At 33.7% G+C, this 23,993-nt stretch overlaps 1 protein-coding gene across 6 annotated transcripts in view; it reads right to left on the reverse strand.

Annotated features, from left to right (window-relative positions):
* LOC145664234 (L-asparaginase) overlaps positions 1-23,993 on the reverse strand; it is a 156,667-nt gene that overhangs the window by 14,032 nt on the left and 118,642 nt on the right. For all 6 annotated transcript variants that reach the window (XM_081730712.1, XM_081730711.1, XM_081730710.1 and 3 more), the window contains 6 exons: positions 19,331-19,443; positions 13,180-13,365; positions 11,809-11,922; positions 9,204-9,410; positions 3,615-3,739; positions 464-586 (listed from right to left, as the gene is read on the reverse strand). In XM_081730712.1, coding sequence (XP_081586838.1) covers positions 464-586; positions 3,615-3,739; positions 9,204-9,410; positions 11,809-11,922; positions 13,180-13,365; positions 19,331-19,443 — 868 coding nt within the window. The remainder of the gene's footprint in view (positions 1-463; positions 587-3,614; positions 3,740-9,203; positions 9,411-11,808; positions 11,923-13,179; positions 13,366-19,330; positions 19,444-23,993) is intronic.

The raw sequence follows: 23,993 nt of genomic DNA on the forward strand, positions 1-23,993 counted from the left end.
TGACATAGTATAACACTGTGTGGAACAGTAACTACATAACGGAATTTATATATAAAAGAGCCTTTGCTGTTTGAAAAAAAAAATACTATTAGAGTGAAATGGCTTCGTGAAAGCGAAAAGAGACATCATAAATAGTAACAATAAATAGCATGCAAATACTGTTATTCGGTTAAGTTATAAATAACACTTAATATAAAAGGAAGAAAAAAAGGTTTTAATTGACAGAATGATTTTTGTTTAAGTCCGGACACATCTTTAAAATTCTAGATCTACATTGGAAGTGTCTTCCTTTTTTCCTTTTCTCTATAACCTCTTTTAAATAACAATTTACATTGTAAAGTTGCAATATTATACGCCAAAAGCCTTCAAAATTGCTTGATAACGTTATTAGCAAGAGACTGAGATTTCATTACTGACTTTCCTTAATTCTAAATTTATTAGTTTATAGAAAATAGTGACATACCGGCAAAGTTCTTCACCTAAAGCATGAGGGCTCTGCACATAATGGGCTCCACATTTCACCAACAAAGATATTATAGTATGATGATTATGATCTATAGCATCCTTTAATGGAGTACGGCCAAATCTTAAAATAGAAACAAATAAATATTCACATCAGTTTTAATTGTTACTTTATTTTTAAAAATAAATAAATACAATGTAGTATAAAAGTAATAGGAGTGAAGGTGAAGATGTATTTACGAAAACGTACTTACAATAATGGTTGAGCGAAATTGATTTGACATAGTATAACACTGTGTGGAACAGGAACTACATAACGGAATTCATATGTAAAAGAGCCTTTGCTGTTTGGAAAAAAAATACTATTAGAGTGAGATGGCTTAGTGAAAGCGAAAAGAGACATCATAAATGGTAACAATAAATAGCATGCAAATACTGTTATTCGGTTAAGTTATAAAGACCACTTAATATAAAAGGAAGAAAAAAAGGTTTTAATTGACAAAATGATTTAATTGTTTAAGTTAAGTCCGGACACATCTTTAAAATTCTAGATCTATATTGGAAGTGTCTTCCCTTTTTCTCTTACCACTTAATATAAAAGGAAGAAAAAAAGGTTTTAATTGACAAAATGATTTAATTGTTTAAATTAAGTCCGGACACATCTTTAAAATTCTAGATCTATATTGGAAGTGTCTTCCCTTTTTCTCTTAAAGTAACGACAAGTTAATGTTCTGACCTAGCTAATTCACCATATGATTATTTTCACGTATCTTGCTTTGTGAAATACAGTATGATTTGCATATAAATTAAATGTAAAGAAAACAATTTAGGTAACACGAAGACTCACTTAGTTCAAATTCGCTCTACATTTCTGGAGGAATAACTAAAAGACAAAGAAAATATATTTTTAAAAGTCTTAACGACTTAGAAAATACTGTATAATTAAATAAAATTTTCTTAGATCATGTTTACAGTTAAGAATTATATCATGACGTAAATACTGATGTCATAATGTAATCACGGTTCATTGTGTGATGTAATATGACAAATACTATTACCTTCTCTTTCGCGGTACTTCTTAAGCTCTTTATATATATATATATATATATATATATATTGTATGTTATTTTCGAAGAACAAAAAGTCATCCTAACTTTTTATACTAACGATTCATAAGCTGATAAACAAATTAAACTTACTTTTAAAAAGTACATAAGAAACAAAATGAAATTAACGTCCTATAGTTTAACGTCCTACGATTATACCCTTTAGGCTGAGGGTGACGGATTAAAAGGTAAGACTTTAAAGTTGCCATGTCGAATCAATTAGCGAAATTGGAACTCCTTTATTTTAATAAGAAATAAGAAAATATTATACTATAAAAATTCATAGACTAAAGCTCAAAAACAACGTTGGTATTTAGCAACAATATAACGAACTACCAGTTTGAAGAGTGCAAGATGGACTCAATTTAAATCTTAATTAGCCATCGTGAGATTTTCCAGGAATAGTATGGATTTTAAACGTCAAATTAAAGGCACTACAAATAAAGATATTGAACGATCTGAACACTGTCATCTATTGAAATAATGCTTAATTAACTGATACTGCCTACCCACATACAAATTTAAATACATTTATTAGATCTTAAATTATTTAACAGGAAAACGATACATTAGAGAAACATTTTTATGAAAAGTATTGTACTATTATTGGGTTTAAGTACAAAATTTCAGGGCTTTAGTATGGAAGTTACTGGAATTTAAGTTGCAAGATTTGACACTAACGAACAAATAAACAGAAAAATAATATAATAAAAAGTATTGTAAACGAGAACGACTTCACCCGATCATTTCAGCAACTAGAAACGACTGGTATCTTCAAGGATGAAACAAAAAGGGAGTAAGATGGTTAAAGTTTTCTAGTAATTTCTTAGCAGTGAATTTCTTTGTAATGTATTCGTCAAGTTCCACCATATAAGTACATATAAAGTAGTTTTCATTTTTCTATGAATTATCCTAGTTCCTTTTTTCCACCCAACTTTCTCGAATCTTACAACCTGTAATATGACTGCAGTATTTGTCTGTAAAAATTATCGGGGGGGGGGGGGGGAGGAATCTTCTTTTAACAAAACCCTGTGGCCAGGATGGCTATTCTATCATGTTATTTATCCCTTATTGTATCACTTGTTAACCCATCTTATACACCCTATCGTATTCTTGAGTACAAGTGACTTACCATTTAATCTACGAATTGGTACTATATTCTCCAGTTTTAGGCAACTGTAAATCTATACTGATAATTTACAAAGTGCCAATTTTTATTATTTATTTTTTATTTATTTATTTTTATAGACAACTAGCAGCGTTCACCCCGCTTCGCTGCGGTCACCCCGGAACGCAATAAACTTTGTTACTTAGATAATTTTTACTTTTTCGCTTTCAAGTGATATGATAAAAACCATAGAAGATTGCAGTAAATGTTAACATTATATCGCCTGTCATTTATGTTAACCCGCCCCGCTTCGCTGCGGTCACCCCGGAACGCAATAAACTTTGTTACTTACATAATTTTTACTTTTTCGCTTTCAAGTGATATGATAAAAACCATAGTAGATTCCAGTAAATGTTAACATTATATCGCCTGTCATTTATGTTAACCCGCCGAGTGACACGGTCATGCGGGTTGCATATAAATACGTTTATTTTTATACCTATGATGAACTAACAAAGGATTTGTACGTTATGGACACTTGAATGGTCAATTATCTCAAGACACTGGTAATTAAAAATTAAAGTGATATGATAAAAACCATCTAGGGTCCAAATCCTAATAACCCCCCAAAAATGAAAGAAATTGGTTCAGCCGTATTAGCGTGATGAGCTAACAAAGGATTTGTGCGTTCTCTTTTATATAATAGATAATCTATATTACTTCATAATAAAATATTTCTTTAATCTATAATACAATAATTCATTTTGCAGAAAAAAAATATATAATTCTCTCCCAAAACAATGTGAAGAAAGGTTGTTATTGATTATTAGCTTACATTACTACGATAAATCATTCATTAATATCCTGTAGATCTAAATATCCTGAATAAATCAAAATGCCTTTTTCGTTAGAATAATTTTCGAATATTCTGCACTTACCTGTCTTTCGAATGAACATTAGCGCCATTATGCAATAAATAGGCAACTACATCAAGCTTTCCTTCGCAACACGCAATATGTAATGCAGTACGTTTGTCTATATTGTAAGCATTAATATTAGCACCCTGGAAGAAAGAAAAATTGCAAAATTATTAAAATTAATTGAACGCATAATATGAAATATATTTTATGAATTTCAAGTATCTTTCATTTCATAAACTAAAATTTTCTGATTCTAGAGGGTTCATCAAAAGATAAAAGATTCCTATAAAACACAAAGGAAAAAAGTGCTCAGAACGAAGAATAATAGATCGGAAGAAGTGCTCTCAAACATTAAAATGATAGAAGTTAGGAAAAAAGGAAAATAAAAATTATGTTTTCGATAGTGGCAATGAAAGTCAAATATTTACCGTTAATCACACAACAATCAGTTCATCCGAATGGCCAAACCGTGTTCATCGACTATAGCACTATGGAATTTATTTACTGCAAGCTTCGACAGATATAATAATGCAATGAAAATCCGAAATAGTACATAAAACTTTACTGAATATAGAAATTCACAAATAAACCTGTCTAATAAACTATATAAACTAAGCTTAACTTCAAACCAGCTTCTAGTTGCTTTTATTTTGTAGTGGAGTATTTAAAGGGAAGAAAATAAGACTTAACTGATGTATGAAAGTAGATTTTGAAATGATTTTGAGTAGTTTGAATCCGCTATACTGAGAATATCGAGAATACAACTACATACTCTCTTTCAACAACTAAAACATGGAAGTAAATCAAAGATTTCTTCTAATCTTAGCATTTAATAGTTAACAAATAGTTCTGCTTAATTGTTCTTAATATTTAGTGCTTTTCGCATTCAAAAACTTCAATTCTATGAATTTTTCTTCAAGATAATCTGACTTCCGGGAACTAAAGTATATGAACTTTCAGAAAAGCTTCTCAAATCATCATTTTCTTGTTTACAGGAGAACTATGATATAATATTTTATTTCATGTGCTTAACAGATGAGTCAACTGTTGTTAACTCTGATTCAATATGTTTTTAGATAATTACTGACCACTCAAATAATTAGTGCATCACATAAATAGTCTTTTCAAACAACAAAGAGGATTAAAAAAATATCTGCGAAAGAAACTGTCAGTGTTATAAGGCAATCTTTCATCTATTGCGCTGTTAAATATTCAAAAACTACTTTCAAAAGACTTAGTGAAAAACAACATCTGAGAATGATGTCATTGGCATTTTTACCACCAAAATCCGGAGAGCAGATAGACTTTGTGGTCCAAAATTCAAATAGACAACTAATATTATACAAGGTATCAAAAGTTCACTTCGTTATGACTAAAAATAAGAAAAAAAAAATGAAAAAAGAGTAAAGTTGTTGGAAATAGATGGTATTCAATCTAAAAGGATGGAATTCCAACACATTGATAAGGCACCTTACGTTAAATGGAAAAGGAATGTTGAACGTTTAGCAGATTTTTCTCGTAGACTCTCAGTACACCATCAATACAAAATTATTCGGAGGCGTTCTACGTTTCCTCACTGAACAATATGTACATTCCCCTGTCATTTCTGCGTGTGCTTACGATCCGTTCGAACAGCTTGCTGAACTGAAAACGACCCTTTCTAACATAGAGTATTGAGCTCACATGGTCGGTGTGCTTACAAAAATTACACAATTTTAGATTGAAAACTACTTATTTCGAACAACTTTCATCTCTTTACATGTTTTCATATCTTTACTCATAATGGAATTTGCATATAGCTCCAAGCTTTTGATACGCCCTGTATTTAAGAATATTCATAATATTTCAGTGCCAAACAGAAGGTAATTTTAGGGACAAAATCGTAAAAGATTTACAAGTAAAAGCTTATATCTTCTCGTAGATAGACAGTTTGCAGCCAGTGCCGTGTCGTGGAAAAACAGCGCCCCGGGCGGGAGTATACCACGGTATCCCTGTACACATGAGTGAGATCGACAGACCAGATGCGAAACGCCACCATGGTTGGAGAGAAGCGTGAGAAAATGTTCAAAAATATGATAGCTTTTTATTACTTTTTCCTTTCATTTTATATACGTGCACATGCATTTTATTAACATGAATAACATTATAGGACCACTTCCTAAAGCAGGAAGATGATTTAAGTAGATACTAGTAACATTTCAAATAATTTTCCTCTCTCTCTTTTCTCTTTCCTTCTTTCTTTTGTTTTCCTCTCGAACTTTGCGCCTCTTACTTCGGCGCTCAGGGCCGTCACCCCGCTCGCACCCCCTTCCCCCACGCCACGACACTGCACTGTTTGCAGCTTCTTCTTCGCCTCTAAAAAAAATATCCTTCAGAAACAGATTTTCAACGACGAAAATAATGTTTTTAACATTGTACTAAGCTGAAATTGTTTAACAGACACCTAATATGTTAGTAGTTAAGAATATATTTGAAAATTTGGCAGTTTGTTATTACTTCAGCATGGGTCAACGCGTTACGTGATTAGTTTAACACGATAACTGTTACTGTATGATTGCATTAACGGAAACAAAAAAACTATTATTGTTGTTCTATAATATTTTAGAGCAAAGTGGAGTGAAACTCCACTGACAAGGCAGTCTACCAACGATCAGAACAAGATTCATACTCATATTCTATTTGAGTTGGAGGAAATTTGTCACTTAATTGAAAACATAAAAAACGTGTTTATAATTAATATTAATTCATATTTTTCCTGAAAAATTCTGAAAGTATCATATTTTGTTAAGATTTAAAATTATAGTTTAAAAAGGAAATCAATAGCTATAGGCTGATTCTATTCGAAATATATAAAAATCAATCGACTCTGAAATGCATCGTTTTAATATGGATTTGCCTATTTAAAAAAAAAGTTTGCAGTAGTTTATATATTTTCTTTTCTTTCCTTTTTTTCGTATCAAAAGAAATTATTTTAATTTAATTAGTAATATGTAGCTTTAATTGAATCGTTGAGTTCGAAATCCAGTCATCTCCATCGAAACTAAGTTTACAGCAGAGGCAAACAAAACTAGATATGTCACTATGCATCTGGCACATAGGGCTGTTTTCATTTTTGGACTATAGAATACGGCAATTCTAAGGTTCCACAAATGAAAACAGCCGTATATGTCAGATGCATACTGACCAATTTAGTTTAATTTGTCTCTCCTCTAAATTAGTGTCAATGGAGATGACTGATTTTCGAACTCAATGATTCCATTGTTGGGTGAAATGAAACATGTTAACCAAAGTAATCTGATTATATAGCATACAATATGTAACTCATCTGTATAATCCGATAAAATGTTCAACTCCTGCGAAACTAAAACACGTAACGTCTTGATAAAAATAAGTAGCAGCATCACGTGTACATCTCGTGAAGAAGTTTGATTTATATGGTGTGATATTTTCTCAAATAATATTGAAATTGACAGTGACATTAGATTTCTAAAACTTCTGATTTTAGTAGAGAGATTAGAGTGGAGACAGAATACATTCTTGGAACGCTTATATTGATACCAGAAAACACTTCTCGCTATCTATTACTGTTTTTAACCTATAGCGATCCACGTTAAAACTGAAACTGGTTCATTTCTGCCACTTCCGGTTTAAGAGGATTTAGAGAGAAGATAGCACCTATTCCTAGAACACTAATCTCCTGAAAAAGTCGCTTGAAACTCCGATAAAAAAGTGTAACCCGTTAAAACCTTTTTTTTTTTTTTTTTTTTTTTTTGCCTTCAATATCTGGAACCAAGATATATTATCCATAAAATTAAACTTAGCACTTCTAATATTCTGAAATATCAGAAATGTGGCTTCCTTTCCAGTATTTGATATGGTATTTTTTCTTTTAAGAATATTCTGTGTTTGCCCACCAGCCTTAGAACATATTTACCTTCCCGAGGTTTAAAGTTCTTCTTTAGCTTTCTTTCCATATCTAATAACAGGGAGTTACCACATCAGTTTCCAGTTGTTAGACGTTTTAGCCAACCAAATATACGATACTGCATGATATGCCATTTTGTAAACGTCATAGTTTTATATAACTACCGATTACTCGTGGATAAGTTAATCCATTCTCACAAACTGTTGGTGCAACGATGTAAGATTCTCATCTGGCTGATTCCAGTGAATAACCGGCTAAGTCGGGAAAAGTAAATTTTACAGGAGAGCAGTTTAAAGGTAAATCTTATAGCAGTTACCTGACCAATATTGACATAACCAAATACTGTAACTTCCTCAATTTTATGAATTCGCCGTAGCCACTTCGGCACAATGTAGAACTCGCCGAAAGAAGCTTATACCTGTAAAATCTCAATTTTCCAAAAAAAGTCGACTAGCCGGTTATACACTGGAACCAGCCATCTAAAGATGAAAATAATGAACGGATTATCTTATCCGATTTTAATCCTCGATTGGTGCAACTCAGCATAAATCAATTAAAAAAAAAAAAAAAAAACTGTTTCGTGTTGTCATATTTTTTACTCTTTGTAGATCAATATTGACGATGGGAATTGTAGTGGATTTCGATCACTTTCTGTTTAAGTACAGAGTTAAGGATAGAGATGATAGCATTCTTTGGACCGCTTAATCGGTTGCCCAAAACTTCTTCTTGCTATTTATTCCCATTTTTGCTCTATAGTGATTAACGTTAAGACTACAAATGGTTGATTTTTACTACTTTCAGTTTGAATATCACCTTTATCGACAAACTCAATTACTAACTTTTGCCTTTTTATATCTTGGTAAAAATTAATGGTTATCAATTACGTAATTCTTGAGATTTATTGCCTCCCGAATGGACGGACTGACCGACCCTACAAACACACTTCTAAATATATAAAGAGGTTTCGGTAAAATAATCTGCTTAATTATAGCTATGATGGTTTAGTTCATAAGGCGTGCACCTACCAACAAGATAGCTCGATATTGATCCTTTATAGAGCGGGATTTACACTATTTTTCCGTGTTACCCTAGTTCAAATGCGGCTCTGGGATTCACCCAACCTCTCTGAAGAGGGTAGCTGGAGAAATCTGAAGGCAAAGGCGATTGGAGCATGATTCAGTGGCCATATCACCTTTTCTCAATACAGAGATCATGGACGCGTAAAGTTGTATCTTTACACTGCGCGTGGTCATTTGTCCTGCCCCGAATGGAGAGTGTAGCTATACTTTCTAAGTTAATAAACGTAACGGTTTTCATCGTGTATCTGTTCTCAACTGTAACTGCTGAATTCCTAAGATTCCTTATCCTATATCTGTTTGTGTTGTCAGTTCTACAAGCTGAAATATTAAACTTATGTTCAATTCTCCAGAAGTTTTGTAAATCACTTCAATTTATAAGGATTGCGGCGCTTGAAAGTCTCACACTTTAAGGTTAATAGTTTCGAACTATGTTTTCTTCCCACTCCACTTTTCTCAAAATTCCTCATTAAATTTTCGTTCTTCCCAACTATTTTCTCAATTCTTCTTAGTACTCTCGTTTAATGAACTTCTAATCGTTCCTAATCGCTTTCGTATAATGTTAAAATATCGCTTAATTCATAGTGTTCTACAAGTGTAACTTACATAGTTTTTCATCAATTCTAGCTTGTTAATATCTCCACTGGCAACAGCATTCAACAACATCGCAGGAAACAGAGTTGAAGTTAGCTGATCAAGTTCTTCTGGGGAAGTCAAGTGCAGGGATCTTGCAACAGCCTCAACTAAATCACAATCTTGTAGTCTTGCAGGTGCTGGTGGGGTCAGCTCACCTCGCAAGTTGGTTTGCATCATCTGAAAATAGGTAAAATTTTAAAACTATAATAGTATTAATAAAGTCAAGAATGCACAAGTTTTGTTGGGAAGATAAGAAAAATACAATTTCGAAACTTAACACCAGATAATTTTTTACCATAGAAAAAAATACAGTATACAATAATAATAATAATAATAATAATAATAATAATAATAATAATAATAATAATAATAATAATAATAATAATAATAATAATAATAATAATAATAATAATAATGTAAAACCATTTGAATAAGTTACAAAGAATGGAAAAAATAATGTACTCACGAACTGCAATATGAATGTCTCAAAATGAGATCATCGTTATATTAATGTCAACACATTGACTGAGAATTAAAATAAACTTTGCATAAAAATTATTTATTTTATTTAACTCATTGAATTCCAGTTGTTACGCCATGAGATCAGCTTTCTGGCACGGATGGCAGAACCGGTTCCGGGCGGTACCGGTTTTCGGCTCTGAACGGATCCGTTTCTAAAATATCCGGTTCCGGAACCGTTTTTTTTGGACCCAGGTCTGGAACAAGTTCTTCGGATCCAGGTCTAAAACCGGTTCCCAAGATCCGGTTCTGGAACCGGGTTTTAGGATCCAGGTCTGGAACTGGTTACTAAGATCAGGTTCTGGATCCGGATTTTCGGATCCAGGTCTGGAAGCGGTGCCAGAACTTTGTGGCCATCCCTACGCTAAACCCGACTGCTGGCAGGCTGTGAACAGTGTGCTAGATGAAATGGTGGAAGCGACAGGCAGGCGCCCAGGCGGCGGCCGCTTGTCTCATTTGCCTTAACTAACTGTGTAACTGGCAAACTCATTGGCTAAACAGGCAAACTAGCAAACTCATTTGGCTAAACACTCACTGGTTTACCAATCTTTTTCTGGGGACACAAGCGGGTCTGGGCGGGGAGGGCACAAGCTCATGGTCTCCTTTGCAGAGTTTTGAAGGTGAACTTTGTGCCTCTTTTACGGGTCTTTGGGACCTTTCGGATCCAGGTCTGGAACCGGTTTCTAAGATCGTGTTCTAGAACCAGGTTTTCAGATCCAGGTTTGGAACCAGTTCCTAAGATCCGGTTCTGGAACTGGGTTTTCAGATCCAGGCCTGAAACCGGTTCCTAAGATCCGGTTCTGGAACTGGGTTTTCGGATCCAGGTCTGGAACCGGTTCTGGAAACCGGAACTCCAAGTTTGTGGCCATCTCTACTTTCTGGATGTTTTCCGCTGGTCACATGGTGAAATCACGATTCAGAACTGATTACTATTGTTATCTGCTGAATAAAAATGCAATTAACTCTTACCTAGACCAGTACAGCGCAACTTGCTTCATTCTTATAGTGTCTATAACAAACAGGTCTGGTTTCTATGTTTTACAAATTATATATTATATTAAGCCATTCACGTTGAAAAAATATAGATTTTTATTCTTCTTCCAATTTTTTTTTTTTTTTTTTTTTTTATTATTATTAAGAATATTTAGGTAATTTATCCTTCATCCATCTATGAAAAAGCAATGGTCCTCTGGTCTTTCCTGGAGTAAATAACAAGTCAAATAAGTGAACACACACACACACACACTAAAAAATTATTTACAAGCATTTCAATACAATAGTGTATTCAACGCCTAACTTCCCTCTCAATATCATTAGTGTTCACGAGTACCAGTGGTTTCAAGATGAAATCATGTACAAAAGCAATAGTGAAAGATTAAATATTATCTTCTAGATATCATATTCTAGGCATCTAGGCATCATCTCTAACACGGTACATTCGCGAAGTATCCCCTTGGGATTCATGGAAAATTGATGCAAATGGAAAGTTCTCCGTGGTCTAATGTCTATTGTGCGAATTTTAGCTTCCCACGCCGATAATTTGCATATTTATTGGCTTTCATATATCTGGAATTCAATTATACACTACTAATAACGCGAGGACAAAAAAATTGCTTTTAGTTTCTTTACATGTAACTGGACATGAATGTGGACATATGCAAAACAAATTGGATCAATTACTGCATCTCTTGTATGTTTGACTCCAGAGCTAATAATGGGGCCGTGGTAGCACAGTGCTAAAGTGTTCACCTCTGACGCGTGAGTTTTCTCGTGATTGTCCCACTTCCTTCATTCCACCATCATCATCCATATCATTATCACAGTCTTCTTTAGCTTTTGACTCGTAATTGTGGGACGCTAAACTAAAAAAAAATTGACTTTGTGGTGGACAAATATCATGTGCGTGAGTTTTCTCTGAGTTCTCCCGTTTCCTTCATTTTTTGGATTCGACTATTTCGTTTATGATCCTCATTACTCTCCTTTAGCCTCGAAGCATAACATGGACGTTAAACTAAAAATTAAAAAAAGAAACATACAAATAAAATAAAAATCTTACCGTTCTCTTCGTCTTGGTATCCCACTTGGTTTGCGAGAGAACATAGCTTAATTTCACTAAGGCAGCTTCAGGAGTCATATCTGCACCAGGAGTCACCCCTAAATCCAACAAAACCTATGAAGAGAAAAACAAAAGAGCTTGCTATACCATTCATCTGTATTCTACAAAATCGGATTCAACTGATGACTTAATTACTTAATTAACTGATAAAATGCATATTTAATAAAATGAAATACTAATATTGAATTCACTTAATTATTTGTATTTATTAAGTTATTTGTACTCTTATCCTTATTCGTGTAAGACCACGAACCGAGGATGACGACAAGAAAAATTGAAACATATAGGAATAAATTAATAAATACAGGCGCTTAAGTCAATTTAGGATTAGTACTTGATTATTAACTGTACTAATTTTATTTTTGTTTTAAATACATAAAATAAAACATATCTCAGTCGTGTGTTTACTGCTAGAAGTAAATTGTAATTGTAAATAAATTGAATGTCACATTATCTAACATCAGTGAAAATTACTTTTGTTTATATGATTGTCATTTTAATACAAAATTACTGCAGTTTAATAGCTGCTTCTCTTATATACAGGGTGTTCAAAAAATTTGTTACAATATTTTGGGAATAGGTTCTTCACATCAACGAAAGAAAAAAGTTCATATAGACCTGTGGTCAGAACTCCATAGTTTCGTAGTAAAACAGTGCTAAAAAATAATAAAAATAAAAATAAAAATAAAAAATAAAAAAATGAACTTTAAAGGTCCGTAGTTCCACTACTATAGGACCAATCCTAGTCGGGTCAAGACATCACTGAAGAACTAGTATGTGAACTTCCAAATATCCAACTTTCAGAACCTCCGGTAATTTCACAATCACTTTTAGAGAGACTGTTTGGGAGTACTTGATCACTCTCCACCTACCTCTCTAAAAATTGATGTGCAAGTACTGGAGCATTCTTAAACATGGATATTTGGATAGTTCACATACCAGTTCCTCAGTGATGCCGTGACTACGATAGTTCCCATAGTAATGGAGCTATGAACTTCTGAAATCACTTGTTTCACATTTGAAGCACTCAATAACTCCAAAACAATCCACTTTTGAGCACACGTCTATAAGAACTTTTTTTTCTTATTTTTATGTGAGAAATCTGTTCCCAAAATATTGTGTCAAAGAATCATAGTGCAAATAACCAAGAGTGTAATTATCTTTGGATGTAGTATTTCTCTTAAAGGACTAGTTAATCTGATGTCATTATTCATATTTTTCAGTTAGATATGTTTAACTTAAAATTCAATTAAATATCACTTACACTGAATTAATAGTGTCTAGTCAGAGTTCTTCTATATTAGAGCTCACCTTCCCTGTTTCATAATCAGCACTTACGCTTCCTTCCGGACACTGAGTTATATTTACAATGATAACACCTCTATCTGTTGCATTCTTTATTTCCTGTAGAATATCTTGCCTATTGCTTGGAACATTTCCTGCGCCATATGTCTGCAATACAACTCCTTCAATTGGAGGTTGGAGGAATGCTTTTACCTGGAAATGACATATACTTCAGTGCATAAATGCAAATATACGTATATGTAATACAAAATTGTTTATCTATATAGGAACCAAACCGTGCAAAGAGATAAAACTCACAGTAGCATATTCTTGGATCTAAAATATCGTTATTGTCACAAGAGGTATAAGAATGTTGTGAGTACAGTTTGAATACCAATAATATCAAAGCTAGATGGGCAAATAAATGCAATAGATAGCAATCACTTGATATTTGCTTGAGAATTAACAAGAACGATTAAAAAAGTTCATATGAACCTGTGCTTAAAAGTGAGTCATTTCGGAGTTATAGGATGCCGAAGATGTGAAACAGGTGAACTATGAACTTTAAAAGTGAATCATTTCGGAGTTATAGGATGCCGAAGATGTGAAACAGGTGAACTATGAACTTTAAAAGTGAATCATTTCGGAGTTATAGGATGTCGAAGATGTGAAACAGGTGAACTATGAACTTTAAAAGTGAATCATTTCGGAGTTATAGGATGCCGAAGATGTGAAACAGGTGAACTATGAACTTTAAAAGTGAATCATTTCGGAGTTATAGGATGCCGAAGATGTGAAACAGGTGAACTATGAACTTTAAAAGTGAATCATTTCGGAGTTATAGGATGCCGAAGATGTGAAACAGGTGAACTATGAACTTTAAAAGTGAATCATTTCGGAGTTATAGGATGCCGAAGATGTGAAACAGGTGAACTATGAACTTTAAAAGTGAATCATTTCGGAGTTATAGGATGCCGAAGATGTGAAACAGGTGAACTATGAACTTTTAAAGTTCATAGCTTCACCCTTATGGGACTTATCGTAGTCAGGTCAAGACATCACTGAGAAACTGGTATGTGAACCATCCAAATATCCATGTTTAAGAATGCTCCAGTACTTGCACGTCATTTTTTAGAGAGGCAGGTGAAGAGTGATCAAGTACTCCCGAACAGTCTCTCTAAAAAATGGTGTGCAAGTACCGGAGGTTTTGAAATATTGATATTTGGATAGCTCAAATACTAGTTCCTCAGTGATGTCTTGACCCGACTACGATCGATAGTATAGTAGTGGAAATATGACTTTTAAAGTTAATTTTTTCACGTTTTCGGCATCCTATAACTATAAAACTATGCACTTCCGACCACAGATCCATATGATTTTTTTCTTATTTTGGTATGAAGAATCTATATCCAAAACATCATGACGAATTTTTGTAACACTCAGTATATATATACATATATATATATTGTTACACAGCTTTGGTTCGTCAAGTCCTAAGGCCGAACTCAAGACATGGGATGAGTCGCCCTGCGCCTTTCTGTTCATGTAAGAATGAAGAGAAGGGAAAGAAGGAGCCGGCTCAAGTGAGGCATTAATTGTATTGACAATTAATTGCCTCCTGATGCCAAGTCACACGCATATATTAATAGGATAGCCCTGGCTTTGATTTACCCAAATCACAGAGCTGGGTTAGTGCTTTAATACTAACAGGCATCACTTAGGTCCTATAAGCTATTTTAAAAACATCATTTATTTAAAAAAAAAAAAAACTTAAAATAAAAATATATTAATCAAAAGAAAGAAAACGCATCCTCACCAGCGTGATGGGGAAATTCATAGAAAGCTAGAATTCTAGGCTCTTATTGGGCATGCATGCGAGAAACCTTCTAAGGTTCATTCAAGCTCGCTGACGTCAGCTCTAGAGCTGCATCAGAAACTAGAAGAAATGCGTGGGACGAACTTGGTATATAAGCGACGAACCTCCCTGAGCTCGTGTCTTTTTACGTCATTTTTCAGAGCGTCTAGTGAAACCTCTAACACCGGTGGTTGCGAGCTTAAAGTATGTAACTTAAACTTTTCACTTTCGATTGGCAAGAATGATTAGAGCACTTAGGAGTTTGATCACACAAGGGATTCAGCAGTAATATCGATATGGAAATAGACACACTAATCGGGATAGTCCTTCCTTCTCCCCCAATGCAAGTTATTGGTCCAAAGATTCAAAGCTATTGTATTTTCTTCTAGCAGCATATAGACCAAAAAGGGGTTATACCTCCAGAAGTCAAAGAGTTAAGTTGTAACATCCTGAATTCGTATGCTTTGTAATTTATCAATGTATATTTCCCTTTGTATTTTTTTCTTTATTTTAAATAAAACTAAAGATGAAAATAGCTTCTTTAATTTAGCAATGCAATTCCTCTGTATTTAATTAAGAACGTGGTCCCCATATATTACCTGGTATTCAATCATCGGTACATGCTCTTTCTCTAAGATTCCCCCATTATTGAATCTATTTGCGTAATTTTTCATCATCTTCGAAGTAGTAAAGCTAAAGACGTACTCAGTATCGAGGCTTAGATGAAGTTGGAATATTAGTACCAGCTTTAACATACTGGATGAAGGAGAAAAGCAGTAGTCACAAAAACACGGAAACCTTTTACCAATAACATACGTTGACACATCTATCAATATATATATATATATATATATATATATATATATATATATATATATATATATATATATATATATATATATATATATATATATATATATATATATATATAAAGTTGCGTTAAATTTCATGTTTACATATACAAAACCTAAATTTAAGTAGTAGTATTTTTAAACTGAAACTGGTCACTAAGGTTTCGAAAATAATTACCGTACATTTTTTGATAGATGCACAAAAAATTTCTTAAATAAAATGAAAATGCACTTCGAATTCTGCGGACAAACGTTTTTAAAATCCCTTTGTTATCTGTGTTGTTCTATTTATAAAGTAAATTTATAGCACGTTCATTAATTATGTTACATCTAAATAAATATAAAGTTGTATACTAAAAACAATTAAATATGTAATAATTTGTTAGGATACAGTATCGTCTCTACAGATTCGTCATAAACTTAATACAGAATCAGTCAGAGTTAGAATATGGGAAGAAATGAAAAACGTAAATGGAAGAGGATTATTTCGATAGGGATATTACTTCTCATCAATATTATTTAAAATCTATTTACAAGGGATAGTGTAGCATGCCCGCAACCAGCCACAGAAGTTTGGGAAAGCCATGAATATGTTAGGGGGGGCCAAGTCATTAAAAATTCTCTTACACATAACTAAATTGTGTTTTTTGTATTAATGATAGCATTTTGTGTTAAGGTCTAGGGGGGCCACGAAAAGTTTAGGGGGCAGGCCCCCTTAGTCCCCGTCTAGTTGCGGGCCTGTAGTGCAGACGGAACAACACAGAAAAGTATGTATTTCAACATGAGGCTGGTATTGCGTATTAAATAATGAATGTCGACAATTAAGGTGAAAATGTTCTATGGAAAAAGGGCCGATACATGTAGATAATAAATGTGCATATTTTGTTAATTTTGAAGAAGGTTTGTGATTCATATTAATAATAACTGGACAAAGTTTATGAGTCGAGAATATTTGTTGTTGAACTGTGCAATAATATCAAAAGATTAGAGAAATTTAATTATAGAATATGGGTTAACAATTAATATCAAGTTATTATTTAGTGGCACTTAGGTAGAACATTTTATTTTTGTTACTTAAGGTTATGCTTACCTTAGTCATTTTATGGAGATTATCGACCACTACATTATTGGGCCATTTGTTGAAAGTATTTAATGTATTTACTGTCTTTCTGGATGAACATTTAAATAATTATAAAAAAAGGACCTAATAAACAACATTAACGAAAGTAGTACATTGGTGAAAGCAACTATTTATTGGAGAACTGAAAGCAAACTTTTAAATCTAACATTTAGGTATATACTGTTTGTATGCGATACGGCCTTTGTTCCGGAATCTGAAGCGAAAATTAACATGTTGGTAGAAAACCTGAGGAAATACTGCGATAATATGAGAAGAAAATGTACATATAGAAAAAAACAATAGTGATTGGATCGAAACGGCCTGCTTTAAATAGAGGAATAGAACAAGAGAAAGTAGAGAAAAGTAACTAGCTAGGATTCTGTAGGATTTTTTAAAAATATATTAAGTAGAAGCGAGAAATAGTGGCAAGAATAGGAATGGCGAAAGAACCTTATACGGAGAAGAAACGGTGTATTTTGTGGATCTTTCAATAAGGAGCTAAGAGAAATACTTATTAAGTGTTTGACATGTGTTAGTGTACGTATGAAGCGAAGATATGAACACTACAAAAAAGCGACGATGGAAACGATACAGTAAGTGATGGAAAACAATGTAAACGAGTCAAAATCGGGATACATAATAGAATAGAGATAACCAGCTGAACCAAATCGAAAATCAACAGGGAGGTACTAAGACTAGGAAGATAAAATGAGAAACATTATTGGAAATAATATTAAAAAGTGGAAAGAAAGCTTGCTAGGCACTACTTGAGAATTATTATCTGAATAGCCATCAGGAAACAAATAAGTGTTACGTAGAGAAAGATATTAATTGACCTCAATGCATGGAAACATCTTAATTTGTAGCGTCCCTGGGATCCCTTGTTGAATCTTCGGCACTGGTTAGTGTAGAAGACATCTTCTTTTTTCCGTAACATTGACATCAAGTGAAGTGTGGTCTGCTGTTTTGGCATATAGCACGTAGTTGGCACGCGTCACATGGCTGGGCACATTACAACATGCAATATACAGTAAATACATTAGCTATAGATGTAAATATAGGCTAATATCAAAATACTGTACTCAATGTTCGCATCAATGTGGAAATACTCTGCAAAGAAACGGAAGTATCGCTGGGGGATGTGTTTATGTGGGCGTGTACTGCAAAATTCTTATGTGATAATTTTCTTTAGAAAATAACTATTCTAAAAACGCAATAGACTTAGTGACGTAAAATTATCATTTAGATTTTATGTACAAACTAAAACTTCAGTTATTAACGTTTTGGGAAGTAAAGACATTTTATGTTGGCGGTTACTCGGAACAAGTTTATCTATTCACATAGTATTTATTGAGTCCGTTTAAATTCGAATGGGAGAAGGTTGAAACACCTTACCTAAGTTTTCTATTTTAGATATATTGGCACGTTATAACATTAATGAAAGAATAAATTCTGTAAATGATAAAGTTTAACTAGCGTTAAATTAATATAATCCTAAAGTGGCCATTTATGGCTTTAATTTTGTAAACTGAACTCGTATTAGATTCTAATACTATATCTGAAGCTCACAATAAAGTGTTTCCCGAACAACGTACGATATATCAAAACAAAAATGTAATTGTAACTTTTCTTGGTTAATGATATTTTTGTCCTGTCTGCTAGTTTGAGTTTAGGCAACCAGTTAAAAATATCACGATGTATAACTTTCAGGAACTTTGTAAGGTAGACAACCAACATGAAACTTGTGGTATGTTGGGTTGCAAAACTTACAGCTCCTGCCCACCAATAAAATGCCAGTTCTAAAATCAGCAGAGAGAGTCAGCCTGGAACTGAACATTGAGCCCATACGTAATGAATATTCTAAAGACACTTTCTTTTAAATTGTAGAATCCACTACAAGAAAACATAAGAAGTCAAAAAAGCAGAAGATTTCCGTTCACCCCCGCCAAAAAGAAAAAAGAAAAAATACGGCTTTTATGGGGAGAAACCTCCATCCCACAATGAACTAGCTTTTTTTTCATCTCTACTAAGAATATTATTCAAGTAATATAGAAGTTAATTACAATTGGTTACTGTTGTAAACAAATATGTGCGTCATAGTTAATACAAAATATTTTATGCTGTGGGAACAAAACATTGCTTTGCACTTGATTCATGTAAATCGCTGCACCATTCAAAATGATGCTTTCATGAAGTTGCATTTAATTTCCATGTTTCAGAAAAACAATTCTACTACCAATAATAATAATTTAAAAATCATTCCTACGCAAAATTTTATGTAAACAATATAAATACGACGTAATCTTTTGCATAATTAATTATGTATTTAATATATTCATATTAGATACTTACGGTTGACAATGTAATACTGGGAAAAAGTCTCAGAAGGCCAACATTTGCGCTGATGTTCGAATGAACTTTAAATTCTTCTATTGCTCTGGAACGGTAGATTGACTTATGATTTACTAAAAAGAGAATGAAAAAGGATTACTCGTACCACAAACAACATGAAATTAAGCTCAATATGCTTTCTTATATGCCTTTTGAAGCCATACACTAAGCATAATTGAAGTATTGTTCAACTAAAAATAATCAACCTGTTACACATGGATTGTGATGAATTTTTACTAGAGTAAAACCTGTCTTTACTGGAATCGAACGGGACTTACAAAAATTTCCGTTGAAGATAGATTTCCGGTCAATGAAGGTAGACTTATGGAAAAAAATGTGCATTCATGTAATGGACACACTGAGAGAAAATATGATGCTGTACGTACCTTGCTGAATTTACAGTATTTATTTCTACTGTACGAATTAATACACGCAAAATTTTAAATAAACAACAGAAAAAAACCTGCACGCACGGTGACTTAAATTTTGCAAGTCAAGAAGAGTTTTGTATACACATTGCTGCTTGTCTGCCCAACTTTCTACAAAAACTTTAGCGTGAGGAACCACACTAAGCATATCAGCGTAATTTCGGCATAAGGCAAATGTTGCAGTTCCTTTAAACTTTTGACAGAATCTTAATAAGTCTTTAGTCTATACTCTTCTTCCAACTCAATGCCTTATTTCTTTTCTTCCTCCACCTCTCTTCTCCTTTCGGACTTTCTGTATAATTCTCAATTAAAGTATGTATATCCGTCGTGTCTGCTTTGGTTTGCACATCACTGTCTGTTTGGCTAAAAAAATATCTAACCACTCATAGGATGTCTAACAACTTTTTAAATGCTGAACTCCGAAATTGAAATTTTCCATCAAGAGGCTTGTTTTGATTTCCGTTGTCCGCGTAATACAAATTGCATTTAATAAAGGGAATTTAACACGATTTTCGGCAGTACATTCATGGGACCGTGAAATATTTGCGTTTAACACAAGTTTCCGTTTAATAAAGGTCCCATTGAAGACAAGTTTTATTGTATTTAAAGGATGGTGATGAATCCCGTTCTTGTTTCCAATTTCTTCAAAATGTTTCAGAATTGAAAAGATTTAAATTTGTTTGCGTAATTTTCTAGTGAGCACAATATACAACCCAGTAAACAAATCACAGTTTCTAAGATGGTATTCAATCTTTCTTAGCTCATCCTCTAAACGTACGTACAATGCCTTAGCTTATTACGTATCTTTCACAGTTGATATCGTATTGGCAACGCAATCTATTTCACTAAAGGAATACTTTCTAAATAGTAAACAACTAGGTGCTTAAATTTTAGTATTATTTTGGATTTTTCAATATTTTGAAAAATCTGGTAAAAACATGGAGAAAGGAAGTGATGAGAATCTTTAAATAAATAAATAAATAAATAAATAAAACGAACAGAAACACCAAGAATTCAAATACAGGGTGGGCATAAAGTCTCTTCCTGAAAACAAACATTTATAACAAAAAAAACTAAGTATGATAGAAGGTGATGGGGTCTGAAAACATCGCTTCTATGATACTTCAAGATTTTGCCACAGCTTGTGCTGCTGTCTATTGCAGCTGACTGCAGCGCGAAAGTCATTTGTTTAAAATGAAATGAAATGAAATCTTTGAGTTTTACGTCCCACGCTTATGCCGGTTAGGCTGAAGGAGACGGTGATTATGAGAAATGAATGAAATGGTGGAATGAAGAAAGTGGGAGGAAACGGGAGAACCTCGAGAAAACCCACGCACACGGTGTTTGTCCACCACAAAGTTCACTTGGCGGGAGCAGGGTTTGAACCCGGGACCCCATACACCAGAGGTGAACGCTCTACCACTGAGCCACCGCGGCCCTACATTTGTTTAAAAATGGCGTCAGCACAGCAGAAAGCGAAGTGTGGGTTGTGGTATCATGAAACAAAATCTCCTGTTATAGTTCAACGAACATTCAGAAGAGAGTGTGAATAGCAGCCACCAGATGTTAATCCTTCAACTGGACTAGGCTTCGTCACATAGAAGTATTGATGTTCGTTTATTTCTCGATGAAACTCTTCCTGGCCGCTGGATCGGGGAAGATGATCCAATACCATAGCCCCCACGATCCCCAGACACAACCCCTCTTGACTTTTTCCTATGGGGTTATGTTAAAGACAGGGTTTGCGCAACACCTGTTCCTGATATTGCAACACTTCAAAAACAGGATAAGGGACTCAATATACATAGTGACTCCTGAAATGTTGAGTAACACATAGATGGAAATTGCATATCGCATGGATGTCTTGAGGGCAACTAATGAGCATACATGGAAATACTCTAAATCACGTAAAAAAAAAAAAAAAAAAAAAAGAGTTTTCCTATTATTTGCTGCAAACCGCATGTTTCTATCATTCTTAGTTTTCTTGTTATTAATGTTTGTTATCAGGGAAAGACTTTATGTCCACCCTGTATTTACTTAAACTCAGAAATGCATCTAAATCAGTGACGGTTAACTTAAAACGCACTGCAGGTCAGGACAAAATAAAAACCATAGTTGGGGACAATTTTCCATTTCCCTTCCCCGAGGCAACTATATCACTGAATGTAAATAATTCATACATTTTCTGAATCTTTGTTGTATCATGAGTATCTGCTACTGGTTTCATATGTCTAGGTCAATTAGGGCCTAGGGATAAAAATATTTTAGAGTAACTATTCAAAATCTGGCTTTTTCTGAAAATTGATCAGGTACCAACAGCCGTACCTTGCTCAATAGATGTGGAAACCATAAGTTTAAAGAAAATGTTTCCACTATTAAAACTCAAATTTCGCATCATAGACATTATAATGGCCAACTATGCTCTTTCTTTTACTTATGGAAATAAAAATAAACATTTTTTTCATTTTTATTCGCGGGCTGGATCAAGCTCACGGGCCTCTATTTGACCATCTCTGGTCTAAATATTTGTTTATGCCAAAATTTTCAGTGGGAACCTCTATCTTCGTCAATTGATTTTTTTTTTTTTTAAATAAACACTCACACAGCTGTTTTGACCACATCTCATGACTACCATTATATAATGAAGAAAACTATGCCGATGTGGTTAAGCTTGCCTGTAACATTTTCAAAATAAAGCACCATACCATATCGTATCAAATGACCATGCCATGATGGATACTTTGTAACAGATATAATAGCTTGAAATACACTAATGTTATACGAATTCACTAACTTACACTACAGGTAACCTTAACCATACCGGAAATGATTTTGCATTATTGAATACAAGCAATGAAATGTGATTAAAAGAGAAGTATGTATTTATGTAGAAAATTAATAAATAAACTGAGGTTTCCCATTGAAGATTTCCGCTTTGATAAATATTTAGACACATTGCTGAGTTTAAGTTAATAGTAGTGTATTTTAACTGGAACTGAAAGTCAGTTTTGCTGTATTTGAGGAGAACATGGACATTTTCAGAAGCCAACAGGGAAATTAAGAAAAAGAAAAGAAAGAAAGAAAAAGAAAAAAAATCTGATGGATACAGCTATGAAGATAGGAAATATTACGATGAAGAAGAGTAAGAAGAGAATTTCTGAAGAAACACGTCAAAGAAATCTCTGATGAAGAAAAAAAGATAAATGAAGATTAATAGTGACGATGTGACATCCAAGATAGACTAAATAGAACTCTGTAACAATACGGAAATGTATTACAGAAGATACAAGGAAGTTCAACAGCAACCTGGTAAGAAAAATGATTGTAGACAACACAGACTTCAAGAAAGTAAAGCAGAGCCTTAACAATTACAGAAGCAAACCACAGTGCTGAAAACAGAGAATGGAACAACCATTTAAACCCGCCAAGAAATACTGAAGGAGATTCAACTATTCTACTGCAAGTTATATCCAAAACGATACACTGGAAGTGAAAGAAAGCGAAAACGAAGAACAAAGAGACTCCTCTTGCCGAAGAAGTAGTCCCATACACTATAAGGAGCGTGAAAAGAGGAAAGGCATCATGCGAAGATGAATTTACAGAATAGAATATAGGAACACATGTAAATGGAAAACATCTTATCCATCTTCGTTTCACTAATTACCGTACTCTTCGCAGGCAGCAAGAAAGTCAAGGATTGAAGTTGAAAATACGGAATTAGAAGAAGTGAATGCTTACGTTAACTGAGGCAGAAGATACTCATGGATGGCAACATTGAAGAATAAATTAAGAGACATATTAAGTTAGGCTGCAGTGCATTCGGAATAAAAGGCTTCATATTGAAAAGTCAAATGCCAATATCTCTAAAGTGTAAAATTTTTAATAAATGATTTTGCCTGGTTAGAATTGAGTTTAGCTTTTCCTTTAGCAGCGAGGCTATATGAGACAAGAACCTACAGTTTTAACGTGGAAACCGGTGAACGTGGAAACGTGGAAACGACCTAGAAAACGTCCTTTTACAAAGTAGCGTTGACGAAATCAGAAAGCACTGCGGAATTACTTGGAAAAGAATTGCCCACGATAGGTCGTTGTGAAGAAGAGTTGGAGAGACCTTTATGCGGCAGTGGATTGACAATGGTTGACAAGATTTTACATATACACAGTGCATATCGAGCATACGTTCATCGTTCAGGAAG

This window comes from Thermobia domestica, chromosome 11 (genome assembly GCF_964235325.1).
Source record: "Thermobia domestica chromosome 11, izTheDome1.hap1.1, whole genome shotgun sequence".
Taxonomy (NCBI): Eukaryota; Metazoa; Arthropoda; class Insecta; order Zygentoma; family Lepismatidae; genus Thermobia; species Thermobia domestica.